General features: G+C 54.0%; 2 protein-coding genes and 1 long non-coding RNA gene across 4 annotated transcripts in view; 1 reads left to right on the top strand and 2 right to left on the bottom strand.

Moving 5' to 3' along the window:
- Positions 1-841: 841 nt before the first annotated feature.
- On the bottom strand, positions 842-8,784 carry mmp24 (matrix metallopeptidase 24). Its single transcript, XM_076013164.1, has 11 exons — positions 8,572-8,784; positions 6,317-6,450; positions 5,703-5,819; positions 5,506-5,605; positions 4,953-5,157; positions 4,541-4,702; positions 4,006-4,190; positions 3,413-3,551; positions 2,786-3,052; positions 1,381-2,425; positions 842-1,344 (listed from the first exon to the last, which is right to left on the bottom strand). Exons 1-10 carry the CDS (start codon positions 8,710-8,712, stop codon positions 2,085-2,087), a joined length of 1,791 nt encoding a protein of 596 aa, XP_075869279.1. The 5' UTR covers positions 8,713-8,784; the 3' UTR covers positions 842-1,344; positions 1,381-2,084.
- A 1,905-nt stretch (positions 8,785-10,689) lies between these two features.
- The window catches only part of fam83c (family with sequence similarity 83 member C), a 7,051-nt gene continuing 2,561 nt past the window's right edge, over positions 10,690-15,179 (bottom strand). The window contains exons 4-6 of one of the 2 annotated variants that reach the window (XM_076013166.1): positions 13,112-13,342; positions 12,140-12,838; positions 10,690-11,425 (exon numbers count right to left, since the gene is read on the bottom strand). In XM_076013166.1, coding sequence (XP_075869281.1) covers positions 11,407-11,425; positions 12,140-12,838; positions 13,112-13,342 — 949 coding nt within the window. In that variant the 3' untranslated portion in view covers positions 10,690-11,406. Of the gene's footprint in view, positions 11,426-12,015; positions 12,839-13,111; positions 13,343-15,179 lie in introns of those variants that run through there. The other variant, XM_076013165.1, reaches the window with a different exon arrangement.
- Positions 11,391-12,537, top strand: LOC142879748 (uncharacterized). The gene is made up of 2 exons (XR_012925346.1): positions 11,391-11,658; positions 11,735-12,537. It is a non-coding gene; the product is annotated as an uncharacterized LOC142879748 (long non-coding RNA).

Here is a 15,179-nt window from a genome sequence, read left to right on the forward strand (position 1 = left end):
ATGGTTACAGTTGGTTCTTGAGTGGTTGGAGTGGTTCTGGGTGGTTCTGGGTGGTTCTAGCTGGATATCCATCCATCTAATGCTGCTGCCGCCCCTCTGTCACATTTAAGAACCCATTGTGGCCCACCAGTCAAAGGTTTGGCCCACCACCACCTGGTTTAGAAGCTCCGCCCATTTTCTGAGGAGAAGCTGTGTTTGCCACGTTGCCTCTGACCGCATCAAATATCAAAAGACATTCAGAGACCAAAAGAAGGAAGTCACCGTTGACAAATGAGCTGCGCTGCCACAACAGAGAAGCAGAAGCTTTCCAAGGTAGGAACACAGCAGAACGATAAGGCCAGAATGGAAACAGTTGAAGATAATTGGATGGTTTGTAAATGAATTCAACCTGTCAGAAGGTTCAGTTTAGCTCTCCGTCACCATGATCAATCACTTTAATTGATGATGAAGTCGCTTCATTAAGTGCACCGTCTGACATCACAGACAAGTCAATCGTCTGGTTGAGTTATTGATCGACCTGCTGCTGATTTACAGATTTCTTATTTCCTTGTTTTTAAAATGTGTCACATGATCCAGTTATTGGAGTCACAGAGTCTCAGCTTGACTGTGATTGATCTGGACCAACAGAAAGTGATGCCTGAGGCTTTCAAAAACTCCCAATGTCTCACTGACTGACTGACTCACTGACCGACTGACTCACTGACTCACTGACTGACTGACTCACTGACCGACTGACTCACTGACTGACCGACTCACTGACCGACTGACTCACTGACTGACTGACTCACTGACCGACTGACTCACTGACTGACCGACTCACTGACCGACTGACTCACTGACTCACTGACTGACTTACTCACTGACCGACTGACTGACTGACTGACTGACTCACTGACCGACTGACTGACTGACTGACTGACTGACCGACTCACTGACTGACTCACTGACTCTTTCTCATGTCAATGAGGAGAAACACGGTTCTTCAAGTCATTCACTTCCACTGACAGACGTCTGGTGAGACCCACTGCACCCTCCTCCCAGCCGGGGTCAGAGGTCAGGGGTCAGAGGTCGGGACTCATCACTGTCACAAATGGCAACGTGGAGCAGCAAATAAATAAATAAATAAATAATTGAATCAACAACAATCAGAGAGGAGTGTCGAGCACTGAAGTGCTGCCGAGCAAGGCACTGGATCCTGTCGGTGCAGCCACGGGTCACTAGGTGGCGATGCAGGTCAGAAATTAAACAAGCCCAGGGTGGAGTGAAGGTGGAGAAGAAGACTTTTGTCTGCTGAGGTGCTGACCGACCTTCACACTGAACCAGAACCAGAACCAGCAGCAGCTGCTGCTTCTGACTCTGCAGCTCATCTTCCTGTCAGACGTACTGCTGGCTTCCTGCTCCTGCCTTTTACCAGAGTCTAGAAGTGGCTAATGCTAATGCTAATGCTAATGGAGCAGTCTTTTGGACTTTAAGACTCCTACATTTCCAGCCCCGGAATTAAACCCCTCCTCCTACTCCTCCTCCTCCTTCTTCTACTGACGTCATCAGCTAAATGCTGCATGCTAATAGCTAACAGCTAATGAGGTAACATTGAGTCTGGGTTGATATTTGGGTCTTGGGTGAACGTCTGGTCAATTCTCTGAATCCCATGTTTGGATCTGTAGGGGCCCGTGGACTTCCTGCATCGTTGCAGTCACTTCCTGTTTTATAATGGAGGTGTGAGCTAACGGAGGTGTGAGCTAATGGAAATTTCAGCTGAGTTCTACAGTTGACCTGCAGGAGGCGCTGTTTGGCTTCAGGAGCAAATATTTCAGCCCCACTTCCTCTTTTTTTTTCCCGTTCCGCTGAGAAGATTTGTGTTGTAGGTCCAAGAAGAAAAAGTCCTAATCCAGGTCCCAGTCCTAGTCCCACTGCTGGTCCCAGTCCCAGAACCAGTCTTGGTCCCAGGCCTGGTCCTAGTTCAGGTCCTAGTCCTGGTTCCTTCAGGAGGAGAACCGCTGGAACGCCGGCTCCTCCTCCAATCTTGTCCGATACCTAAGTGGGGTCGTCAGTGTCGTGACCTCTGACCCCCTGCCCCTCCAGAGTCACACCCACTCCTGGACGGGGTACTTGTAGCAGTGTTGCGTGGCGGCGTCCTGCAGCGCCCCCTTGTTGTGGAACTGGCAGATGGTGTAGAGCAGCACCAGGATGCACAGGGCCAGGACGCAGGGCAGGACCACGGCCAGGGCATTGACCTTTGACCCCACCTGGTCCAGGGCCACCGTGATGTCCACCTCCTCCAGGGGCGTGCGGCGCCCCCCGCTGGCCTCGGGGGGGACACAGCCCATCCAGTCCCGCAGGATGGACTGAGGGTAGCCAGGAAGGACCGCCAACCGCTGGTTGTCAAACTTCCAGTAGTCCCGCCCCTTGTAGAAGTAGGTGTAGTCTGAGGAGGAGCAGGAGGAGCAGGAGGAGGAGGAGGAGGAAAGGAGGAGGAGCAGGAGGAGCAGGAGGAGGAGGAGCAGGTACAGCAGGAGGAGGAGGAGGAGGAGCAGGAGGAGGAGGAGGTGCAGCAGGAGGAGGAGGAGCAGGAGGAGCAGGAGCAGGTGCAGCAGGAGGAGGAGGAGCAGGAGGAGCAGGAGCAGGTGCAGCAGGAGGAGGAGGAGCAGGAGGAGCAGGAGCAGCAAGAGGAGGAGGAGCAGGAGGAGAGGGAGGAGGAGAAGAAAGAATGAAAAAGGGGTACACACACACACATGTATATGTATATGTGTGTGTGTGTGTGTGTGAGGCAGACAGACAGACTGACCTCCCTGGCGGCTGATGAACGCCCCCTGCAGGCCGTGGGGCGTGCCGTTCCACACGGCGATGGGTTTGGGGTAGCCGGGGTCGACGGTGCGGCGCTCTTCACTGTAGCGCCAGTAGAGGGCGCCCCTGAAGAAGTAGGTCTTGGCCAGCGGCTCCCAGCGCAGCGCCGCCTGGATGCCGTCCAGCGGCAGCGTGGCGCCCAGCTCCCGCACGCTGCGGGGGTAGCCAGGCTCCGCCCACACCTCCCGGAACAGCCAGTACTGGTCGCCTGCAGGGGGCGACGCAGAGCACACACCGTCTGCTGGGAGGGAGGAGCTCCAATCACCTCCTCAGCTGCTCCTCAGGGGGCGCTGGAGATACCTGATACTGACTGTGTGTGTGTGTGTGTGTGTGTGTGTGTGTGTGTGTGTGTCAGACAGATGTTGAGACATCAGCAGTCAGAAGATGTTGGAGGAGGTGGAGGAGGAGGTGGAGAAGGAGGAGGAGGAGGAGGAGGAGGAGGAGGAATTGAAAGTGGAGGAAGAAGAAGAAGAGAAGGAGGAGTCGTAGCAGAGGAAGAGGAGGAGAAAGTGGAGGAGGAGGAGGAGGAGGAGGTCAGGTGAGCAGCCCCTCCTCTTCCTGTTCTCACCTGTGAAGAAGACGAACCTCCCGTCGGGCCTCTCGTAGGCGGCGTCGATCCTGGAGGGCAGACCCTTCCAGAAGAGCTGGATCTGCATGGGGTAGCCCTCCTGGACCTGCTGGCCCCTCAGCCTCCAGAACCAGCCGTCCTGCACCACCACACACACACACACACACACACACACACACACACCGGGTGGTTCTAAGGAGGTTCTAGGTGGTTCTAGCTGGTTCTAGAGTGGTTGTAGTTGGTTCTGAGGAGGTGCTAAGTGGTTCTAGCTGGTCCTGGAGTGAATCTATTTGCTTCTAGGTGGTACTGGGTGGTTCTGTGGTGGTTCTAGAGTGGTTGTAGCTGGTTCTGAGGAGGTTCTAGGTGGTTCTAGCTGGTTCTTGGTAATTCTGCGGTGGTCCTAGGTGGTTCTGGGTGTTTCCAGGTGGTTCTAGGTGGTTCTCCATCCATCTGCTGCTGCTGCTCCAGCTCCTCCGTCACATTTTACAACCCATTGTGGCCCACCAGTCAACGGGCTGGCCCAGCCCCGGACTATCAGCCGTCCAATCAGCTTCCAGCTTCCTGGCCTGCTCTCTGCGTGGGCGGGGCCTCACCTTGAAGACAAACATCTCCCTGCGGAGGACGGCCACCGTGTTGAAGTTGCCGTCGCAGATGTCGGGCTCGCCGGTCCCGGCCAGCAAGCGCTTCCGCTCCGAGGTGGCGGTGGCGCCGCCCTGGTGGCGGCGGGGCGGCAGGGTGGGCAGCGGCCGCGTGGGCTCCAGCATGGGGGTGGGGACCCCTGTTGGCCGCCACCCAGGGATGCAGCAGAAAGTCAAGACATACAAATACACAATGACCTTACTGTACTTTACACATTATTTCTGATGTTGCTAAAGGTGATGATGAAGATGATGATTATGCTGATGAAGATGATGATGGTGATAATGATTATGGTGGTGAAAATGATGAAGATGATGGTGAATATGCTGCTGATGATGATGATGATATTCAAGATGCTGATGAAGATGTTAAGGATTATGCTGATGAAGATGTTAAGGATGCTGATGATGAAGATGTTAAGGATGCTGATGATGAAGATAATAAGGATGCTGATGAAGATGATGAAGATGCTGATGAAGAGTGAGCCACCGTAGATCTTCTGGATGCCCTGCAGGTCGTCCAGCGGCAGGCTGAAGCTCTGGGTGTCCATGTGCTGGTAGAAAGGAGCCATGATGGCTGCAGGGTCGCTGGAGTGCTCCAGGCCCAGGGCGTGGCCCAACTCGTGGACCGCAACCAGGAAGAGGTCGTTACCTGCAGGGAGGAGGCGGGGTTAGTGAGAGGGACGCAGAGGCAGCCGCACTTCCTGCTCGGCTCAGCTTCTCCCGCCCGCTGTAGTTTGCTGCGTAGTTTGTTGTGCAGTTCACTGTGTAGTTTGCTGTAGGGTTTGCCGTGTACAGTAGTTCACCCTCTGACCAAACGGTGTCGTCTGAGGAAAAAGAGGCGGAGCTACAAGCAGGCCGTGGCTGTGGAGGAATGCGATTGGACGCGAGGTGGCTCTGACCGTTGTGGTGGGCGTCGGCCAGCGTCCAGGGCTCGTCCAGGTCGAAGTGCGTGTCACCGCCGATGCCGGCGCCGGGGAAGTAGGCGTGCGCCAGGAAGCCGCCCTCGCCGTCAAACGGCGAGCTGTCGCCATGGAAACCAGACGCAAAGAAGATCATGATGTCGGCCTCCTTCCCCTGGAGCTTCACCTCCGAGTACGGCACCTCCTGCAGCACACGGCGAGAGGAGGTCAGCTGAGCTGAGCTAAGCTTAGCTGAGCTGAGCTAAACTGGCTCCTCCTCCACCCAACCAACCCTTCCAGCTGTGGCTGATGACCCGGGAACCAGGATGACATCACAGCGATGACCTCACAGCGATGACATCAAGACACTGTCACGGCACTGAGGCCATTGTTGTGATGTCATCGCTGTGATGTCATCATCGGTGTAATGATGACCTCACAGTGATGACCTCACAGCGATGACATCAGAACCAGTGATGACCTCACAGTGATGACCTCACAGCGATGACCTCACAGCGATGACATCACAGCGATGACCTCACGGTGGTCCTACCTGGAAGCTGAGTGGTGTGACAGCCTGCCAGATGTTGAAGGCCCTCCGTATGGCCCTGTGGGTGTCCTTGTGGCCGACCTTGGGGGTGTAGTTGGAGATACTGGGGGGGAGGGGGGGGGTTAGCCAATCACTGCCAAGTCAGGGAGAGAGAGGGAGGGAGAGGTAGGAAGGGGCGGAGCCGAGCCTCCCACACCGACCTGTAGGAGACCTTCTTGTCCCGCCACCTCTGACCCGTCAGGGCGTAGCGGCGCCTCCTCTGGCGCCACCTGCTGGCCGGCCGGTCGGGGACGCCGCAGCGAGGCCTCCGCATCCACCTGCACCCACAGCAAGGTCAGGTGACCTGTACGACAACTTCCTGTCGCACCCCCTCCTCCCTCCACACACAGGAAGTGACATGCACAGACCCACCACATGACCACATGACCACATGACCACATGACCACAGGAGGAGGAGCTGGAATCAAGTCAAGCGTCCATCCGTCTATGTTATCATTGATGCCTTCAGTCCATAGGGAGGAGGAGGAGTCAGGAGCAAAGGAGGAGCATCATTATAATATGAAAGGCAGATGGACCCCCTGTGGAGTCTGGATCTGCTCCAGGTGGGAGTTCTTCCAGGCCACTGTCGCCCCCTGCTGCTCTGGAGGACAACTTGGGATTCCTCTGATTGGATAAAGAGGCTTTGAGACGCCGCTGGATGTCATTGATTGATTGATTGATTATTATTATTCTCATCATCATGATTGTTATGATGACAATGATGCTCATTATGGGATGTGTGTGTGTGTGTGTGTGTGTGTGGGGGGGGTCTTACTCCACGGTGGTCTGGTCCAGGACGCCGCTGGCCGGGAGGCCGTAGAACCTCTGCATGGAGGCCACAGCTGACTGGAGGTCCGACTGCTGCCTCTGGTCCAGAGGGAGGAGATAACCATAGGTCTTCAACCAGGTCTGAGGAGGAGGAGCAGGAGCAGGAGGAGGAGGAGGAGGGGTTGGGGGAGGGGCAGGAGGAGGAGGGGCAGGAGGAGGAGGGGGAGGGGGAGAAGGAGGAGTTAAACGACGAGCAACGTGGGGTCATTAATATTTGACAGTGAAGACCAGCAGCAGCATCTCAGCAACCTGACACACACACACACACACACACACACACACACACTGCAGTGATCAAGTTGTCAGGTTGTGTGTGTGTGTGTGTGTGTGTGTGTGTGTGTGTGTGTGTGTGTGTGTGCAGTCGTCAGGTGAATCCCAGGCAGATTTAAACTCTGTGTTTCTTGAATGTTCCTCTCTGGTGGCTCAGGCGCACTACCACGGTGGACCAGCAGGGCGGCAGCAGAGAGCAGGACAGCCACACCACCAAGCACTCTGTTCCTGCGGAGACTGCTGTGAGTTCTGGAGCTGAGCTGCAGCTGAGGCGGCACTCTCCCTACTGCTCCCCCTGCTCCTCCTCCACCTCCTGCTCCCCCTCCTGCTCCCCCCCCTTCACCTCCCTCACCTCTACCTGTGCCTCAGCGTCTCCCTTCACCGTCTGCAGGGATAAAAATAGTTCCGTCTGCCGCTGATAAACTATTCATTCATTCTGTCTCTGAGTCGGTTCAGCTGGTTCACATCACGACCCACTTCTCCTCCTCCTCCTTCTCCTCCTCCTCCTCCTCCTTCTCCTCCTCCACCTCCTCCTTCTTCTCCCTCTTGTCCGGGAGGAAACCCCACCGCTGCATGATTCATTATTAAACATTAATACAATTTATTTCTTAATAACGTTTCAATTAAACTTTTAAAAATGTCTTTTTTTTAACCTATTTTCATCACTGATTTAGACACATAGTTCCTTTGTGTGTATTTTATTTCTGTTTCTCCTTCATTCACTCTTTGCACTGTGCTGTTGCTAACCCTGCTAGCTAAAGCTCCTTCATGTGGGACAAATAAAGCCCTTCTGATTCTTGTGAAAACATCTTTATATGTATGTATACATATGTATATACGTATATATGTATACATACAGTACATATATGTGTGTGTGTGTGTGTGTGTGTGTGTATACTGTGAGACTCCAGAAAATTCCAAAGGTTCCAAAGGTTTCATTTTTCTCCGAGCGATAGCGGGACACACAGCCACAGTGACGCTAACAGTGGTGCTAACAGCAGCTGTGTCAGAGGGTTTAGGAAGGAAACACGTTTAGCTTCACGTCGCTAACGGCGTAACATGAGAGACTTTAATAATCCCACAACAGTGAACTGAGCTCACTGTGGTGTCATATAGCACACACACACACACACACACACACACACACACACACACACAGCCAATCAATGAAGGAGAACCTCTGACTCTCATCTTCAGAGCAGCTGATCACCTGACACCTGCTCCTGATGACATCACTTGAAAACAGGAGGCTGGAGGGGGAGGAGCCAATCATCAATCAATCAATCAAGATGCCCCCCCGCCTGCCCCTCTCCACACACACACACACACACACACACACACACTGTACATGCTGTTGTTGTTGTTGTCGAGCAGCAGCAGCAGCAAACAAAGCAACAGCGACGGTGTGAAGGTGCGAGGCTGAACGGAGCGCCCTGATTGGCCGGCGGAGACTCCACAGCGTCAATAGAACAAGCTCCTCCCACATGAGACACTGGATCTTCTGGAGGAACCATTGGTTAAAGAACCTTCTGGGAAGCAAAAACCAGGAACAAGGGGAGGAGGAGGAGGAGGAGAAGGACTCTTTCTTCTTTCTATCTTCTCCTCATCCTCTTCCTCCTCCTCCTCCTCTCAGTCTCATTAATTATAGAGGGGGTCTATATTTGGAGGGGGGGGGGGTTTGTTCGGCGCGCGCCGCTGACTGGCTGCTGACGACGCGCTAAAGTGATCATCTCGCGGACAGCCTGCACGGGGATGCAGCCGAACCGGAACCCGAACCGGAACGGGGAACAGCGCGAACACCTGACCCCCCCGCCTCAAAATCCCCCCTCTGGTCACGCGCGAGCGGAGGGGGCGCGCGCTGTCCACGCGTCGCGTAGACAAAAGAGTGGCTGGTAGACACGCACACGCACACGCACGCGCTCTCTCTCCTACCTCCACCAGCTGTGTTTCCTCTCCGCTCACTGACATCAGTCCCACCAGCAGGGGGAGCCAGCAGCTCCTCCAGCCCAGCAGCCCTGCTCCGCTGCTCCTGCTGCTCCTCCTCACTGCTCCTCCTCCTCCTCCTCCCGCCATGGCTGAAGACCCCCTCCTCCCTCCTCGTGCGCAGTTTGCTCCTGTTTGTTTACGGGAACACCTCCTCCTCCACGCGCCTCCTCCTCCTCCTCTTCCTCCTCCACCACCTCCTCTCCTCACGGCTGCGTGTTGCCAGTCTGCCGAGCTGCACGCGCGCCTCCAGTCTATCCTCCTCCTCCTCCTCCTCGCGCTCCTGACAGGCGCTCAGTGCGCATGCCTGCTTGCTGTGGGATGTTGATGCAGTGGCGCTGATTGACCGCTGGGGGCGGCAGCAGGGGGAGAGAAACAGCCGATCAGCGTCCAGTGAGCAACAACACCGCCCTCTGGTGGCCGCTGGGAGTCGGTGCTGCGCAGCAAACTGAAGCGCTGAGCTGCTGTGGAATATTGTGTGTGTGTGTGTGTGTGTGTGGGGGGGGGGGGGGGGGGGGATCAGCTGACCTGGGGGGGGCCGGGGGGGGGGGTCATAAGGTCATTAAAGGTCACTGACACCATACAGCCGCCACCACCAGGAGGCCATGAAGACCTGCAGCAGCGGCAGGTGATGATTGGTGGAGGAGGTGAAGACGATAATAAATCCTTCTCCTCTTCATCACCCCCTGCTGGCGGCTACAACCAGACAACTGCTGAGTCAGTGACACAACAGCACACACACACACACACACACACACACACACACCGTCAGACTAAAAGACTTTCATTCAGCACGTTCTAACATAGAATCCATCAAGAAAAAAGTTTTCAGTCATTACAATCAACCAATCAATCAATCAATCAATCAATCAGTCCTTATTTTTAAAGCCTTTACTCACAACCAAAGGCGTCTCCAAGCCTTCACTGTGTTCCCAGCTGATCCTTCCACACCAGCAGGGGGCGGAAGAGGCCAGTGGCTGACAGACGACGCGATAGAAATAAAATATAACTCACATACACAAATATAGGACATGCAAAAGTATGTGCATGTCTAACATATATAAACACGCACATATATACAAGTGGATGATATTGTGTTGTAGTAATAATAATAATAATAATATATACCTTATTATTATCATATTAAAATCAATGAATTACAACCGTTTCATTCATAATCCATGGATCTATTCTGCCCATTCACAGGGCGACGCCCATATTATTGATTGTCATATTAATGATCAGATCAATCAGACCTGATGCTGCTCAACGTGTGTTACTCTGAGATGTCAACGATTGTGAGTCACTGGACGTCCTGGTTGTGTAACCAGCACCAGTCAGACTGTGTGTTGTGTTGTTGTTATCGAGCAGGAATTCCCTCCGTGTTGTGTAACGGGACCGGACCGCGAGTTGGTTTTTTTTTACACTCCTGAACAGCAACACAATGTTGACAACAGCTTGTGTGGAGAGACGACAAGAAAAGGACTCACAACAACACACACATTTCACTGAAGCTGGTTGGTCTGAGGGCGACACGGTGGCGCAGTGGTTAGCGCTGCCGCCTCACAGCAAGAAAGTTGGGTTCGATTCCGGGCCTGGGACCTTTCTGTGTGGAGTTTGCATGTTCTCCCTGTGTCTGCGTGGGTTCTCTCCGGGTTCTCTGGCTTCCTCCCACACTCCAAAAACATGCATGTGAGGTCAATTGAACACTGTAAATTGTCCGTAGGTGTGCATGTGAGTGTGAATGGTTGTCCGTTTCTATGTGGCCCTGCGATGAACTGGCGACTTGTCCAGGGTGTACCCTGCCTTCGACCTAAGACAGCTGGGATAGGCTCCAGCAGACCCCCGTGACCCTGAGCTCGGGACTAAGCGGGTATGGAAAATGAATGAATGAATGAATGGTTGGTCTGATCAATCGTCACCGTCAACTAAATACTGTGACACACACACACACACACACACACACACACACTGGAGGATCCAGGGTGATGAGCACTGCCTCCAGCAGCCAGCAGGGGGCCTAATGACGTCACTGGCTTGAGTTTCAAACAGACGCAACATGCTGCAACAAGTGTAAACCTTTTAATTCAGGAGTCAAACAGAAATTTTTCACAATAAAATCCAAAGAGTTCAACTTCCTATCGACCACTTCCTGCTTCATCTACAGCATGAAGCAGGTCACATGACCACTAGCCAATGAAAAAACAAGCAGGTGCGTAAAAAAAACAAAAAAAAACAAAAAGAAAACAAACGAGTCGTCAATTCACTCAGAGGTCATGTGATCATGTCACATGACACTGATTCTATGTACAATGATCCCAAAAACAGCAGGGGGCGGGGCTTAGCTCCATGCTGTCAGAATGATCCACTTCCTGTTCTAACAGGAAACCAGCAGGAGCCGTGACCGCAGTTCCACCATGTGGCCAACAGGTGGCAGGGTAGGCAGAGCCTGATGATGTCACAGACCACCGAGGTCATTCAGGATTCACATGGAAATAAAATGTAAACAGTCAGCGACTCAGCAGGGACTTCCTGTTGACGACAGTAAAAATAAAAACAACCTCCAAAAACATTGTCTCCACTTCCTGTTTCTGGCCTTCTGAACAGGAAGTGGAGACAACAGGAACCCATTCTGAGACCATTTCAAAATAAAATCCCAGCGCGTGACCTCGACGCTGGAGGAGGTGCCAACAAGGCAGCCAGTGAGTCAGTGGCAAGTCAGTACTGAGTCAGTAGTTAATCAGTTCTGAGTCAGTAGCAAGTTGGTATTGAGTCAGACGTGAATCAGTTGTTGGTCTTGAGCCTGAAGCAGCTGTGATTCAGCAGTCATTTAGTAGTGATTCAGTGATTCAGCAGTGAGTCAGTTGTTGGTCTTGAGCCTGAAGAGGTTGTGATTTAGTGATTCAGCAGTGAGTCAGTGAGTCCATTGTTGGTCTTGAGCCTGAAGCGGCTGTGATTCAGTAGTGATTCGATAGTGATCCAGTGACTCAGCAATGAGTCAGTTGTCGGTCTTGAGCTGGAAGCGGCTGTGATTCAGTAGTGATACGGTGACTCAGCTGTGAGTCGTCAGTTGTTGGTCTTGAGCTGGAAGCGGCTGTGATTCAGCAGTGAGTCAGTGAGTCAGTTGTCGGTCTTGAGCTGGAAGCGGCTGTGATTCAGCAGTGAGTCAGTGAGTCAGTGAGTCAGTTGTTGGTCTTGAGCTGGAAGCGGCTGTGATTCAACAGTGAGTCAGTGAGTCAGTTGTCGGTCTTGATCTGGAAGCGGCTGTGATTCAGCAGTGAGTCAGTTGTTGGTCTTGAGCTGGAAGCGGCTGTGATTCAGCAGTGAGTCAGTGAGTCAGTTGTCGGTCTTGAGCTGGAAGCGGCTGTGATTCAGCAGTGAGTCAGTGAGTCAGTTGTTGGTCTTGAGCTGGAAGCGGCTGTGATTCAGCAGTGAGTCAGTGAGTCAGTTGTCGGTCTTGAGCTGGAAGCGGCTGTGATTCAGCAGTGAGTCAGTGAGTCAGTTGTTGGTCTTGAGCTCGAAGCGGCTGTACACCTGCTTGCCCTTCATGCGGTGGTTGTACTGGTTGACCAGGTCCAGCTTGCTGTGTCCCAGCGTCATCCTCTTCTGGTCCTGCCGACTCAGGGGGGCGCCGGAGGGCGACAGCGGGGGGGGCGGCGGGGGGCTCTGCTGGCTCTCGGGCTCCGCCTGCGTGAGGTCGGGCCCCCCCCAGGGGGAGGGGGGCCGCGGGGGTGCACCCTGGGAGGGCGGGGCCTGCGGCAGGAAGAAGTCAGTGAACTTGTTGAGCAGCTGATTGGTGGAGCTGCGGCCCGTCGACTTGGCGCCGCCCTTGTGGTCGTGCAGCGCCAGGGTCTGGAACTTGGTGGCGGCCCCGCCCATGTCCCACCCACGCACGCCCTCCCTGGACCTGTTCCACTCCACGCCGGCCGGCTGGCCGTACGCTGCCCCCGTGTGGCCGTAGGCCGGCGGCGGCCGCTGCTCCGAGGCTGCGCTGTGATTGGTTCCTCCGTTAGCTGCGGGGGCGCTGGGCGTGGGGAGGCGTAGGGCGCCGGCCCGCTCCCTCCGCTCAGGACTGACCGTCGCCTCATTCTGGTCGTGACCCTGCGTGACCTTGAAGGTCGTCCCAGAGGTCATGGTGGGTGCCGCCTTCACGCTGGAGACGCTGCCGCTGGATTGGCTGCTGGAGTACTCGGAGCTCAGCCGCTCCCTCTGGCGGCTGCAGAGGAGGGCGGGGGGGGGGACAGGAAGTGAGAAAAAGGCGGGGACCAGCCCCCTGTGATGTCACAAGGGGCACTGAAGAATGGGCTCCGGCGGGAAGAGGGGACAGGAAGTGAGGAAACGCTACGGCTTGTGGAGGGAATCAGCCCCTTGTGATGTCACAAAGGTCTCTCTCTCTCTCTCTCTCTCTCTCTCTCTCTCTCTCTCTCTCTCTCTCTCTCTCTCTCTCTCTCTCTCTCTCTCTCTCTCTCTCTCTCTCTCTCTCTCTCACCTGTCAGCCAGCAGGTCCACCGCCCCCTGGGCTCCGGGGTAGGCAGGGAGGTAGACAGGAGGGTAGGAGGGGTAGCAGGCTCCGCCCCCCTCGTCCTCGCCGGGGCTGAAGCAGCTGATTGGCTGAGAGTCGGCATAGAGGCAGCGGAACTCGCGGTCGAAGCCGTCGGCAATGCGGCCGGTGAAGTGCATCACCATGTTGCTGTGCACCTGAGCAGACAGCCAGGTGAAGCTGCAGGGGGCGGGGCCAAGGAGACAGACAGCCAATCAATCACAGGGGGGGATTAGGAACTAACATTGATCATGATGAATATTAAATACACACGTCATAAAAAACAACACAATTTCATCAATGTGCTCTTAGCTCTTAGCATATGGCTAGCAGGGGCCTGGATTAGCATTAGCAACATTAGCTGAATCATGCATTCCAATTACTAAAAGTTCAATATTCGAAATTAATTTAATATCAAAAGAATATTAATGAATTCATGGAAGCGGCTCAGCTTCCTCACGGTCACGGTTGTTTTGTGTTGTTGTGGGTTTTTTGTTCGGCCGCACAACAATCAGAGGTTACACAACAGCGCTACTGTGTGTGTTGTGTGTGTGTGTGTGTGTGGTCAATGAGCTTCGTCCACCTCGAGCTGGAAAACATAAATTAGCCTCAACAGCTTCCTGGATGCTGAGTCACCGCCAAGTGTTGGCATGAAGAGTGACACACACACACACACACACACACACACACACACACACACACACACACACACACACACACACACAGTCTATAAAACTTGTTCAAACACAACTTTATTGACGTCAGTTGACTTTTTGATTTGATCCGACGCAAAGTCAGTCACCATTGTTTGTTGTTTGTTTCCACAACGTTGTGCGTTTCTGGAGTTGTACAGTAGTTGTGCAACTGCTAAAAAATACTCTCACCCCATGAGTTGGATTTTTGCCTCTGGTTGCCCCTCACCCAGTCACACACTCAGCAGGACGAGCGGAACAGCAGCAGGATGTGGCTGCAGGCATGCTAATGCTAGTTAGCCTAGCTTTTCCAGAGAAGATTCAACCGACCTCCTCCATCTTCTCCTCCCTCCGTCTCCCACCCCAACAGACCTGCCATGTCTAGTGAGGGCACTAGGCGAGGCTAGGCTAGGCTACACTAGGCTAGGCTAGGCTAGGCTGCTTTTTTCGTCACAGGAAGAAATAAAACTAGCGAGACAATGGTTATTCTCCTCCTGAAATCACTCACTACTCCTCGAGGCTGGTAGTCACTGAAGTCCTGCCCCCTCCCGTTATGAAGCTCCGCCCCCTCCCTCTGGCAGTCACTGAGGCTCCGCCCCCTCGGGTCTTCTCACGGTTAGCCTTGTGTTAGCTGCAACCAGGTGAGCGCGTGACGAACTGGACCACGTTATCGGTCGTTTGAGGCTCTCGAGGGTCTTCTACTGAGAATGGCTGAGGTGAGTGGGTGTGGCCTGGAGGTGGCATGGTCTGTAGGGGGCGTGGCCAGGCCACAGGAGCACCACATAGCTTCACGCCTTGCCCGACGCTCGGCGACATGCCTGAACAGCACAGCTACAACACACCTCAGGGACTCAACAGGCCCCCACACACACACACACACACACACACACACACACACACACACACACACACACACACACACACACACAGACACACAGACACACACACACACACACACACACACACACACGTTAACAGATCTGTTCGCTCAGCTTAGCCACCAGGTGTCAGCACACACTGGAGCAGCCTGGTTAGCCTGGTTAGCACCACCAGGCTAACGCTGCTGGTTAACCTTTCCTGATTGGCTGTACTGATAATCGACCTCTGACCTTGACTTACTTGCATTTGTCACGTGTGCTAACGGCTAACGTTTAAAACAACCTCTTTCAAAAAGCCTGAGTGCGCGTGTGTGTGTCTGTGTGTGTCTGTGTGTGTGTGTGTGTGTGTGTGTGTGTGTGTGTGTGCCTGTCTGTCTCTGCAATTACAGGTTTTCTCACTGCTGTCGCAAGTTTGGAATACCGACAACACACCGCTGAGACACTGTC

This window comes from Nelusetta ayraudi, unplaced genomic scaffold (assembly GCF_046127955.1).
Source record: "Nelusetta ayraudi isolate G7.1 ecotype Tasmania unplaced genomic scaffold, CSIRO-AGI_Nayr_v1 ptg000146l, whole genome shotgun sequence".
NCBI classification, from domain to species: Eukaryota; Metazoa; Chordata; class Actinopteri; order Tetraodontiformes; family Monacanthidae; genus Nelusetta; species Nelusetta ayraudi.

Bases quoted from the DNA above. Each gene is read 5' to 3' on its own strand.
- mmp24 (XM_076013164.1), bottom strand. From the start codon at position 8,712: ATGGCGGGAGGAGGAGGAGGAGGAGCAGTGAGGAGGAGCAGCAGGAGC. The intron at 6,451-8,571 runs GTAGGAGAGAGA...CCTCCTCCTCAG, and splicing joins AGGAAACACAGCTGGTGGAG to ACCTGGTTGAAGACCTATGG. The intron at 4,191-4,540 runs GTGGCTCACTCT...GGCGGCCAACAG, and splicing joins GGGCATCCAGAAGATCTACG to GGGTCCCCACCCCCATGCTG.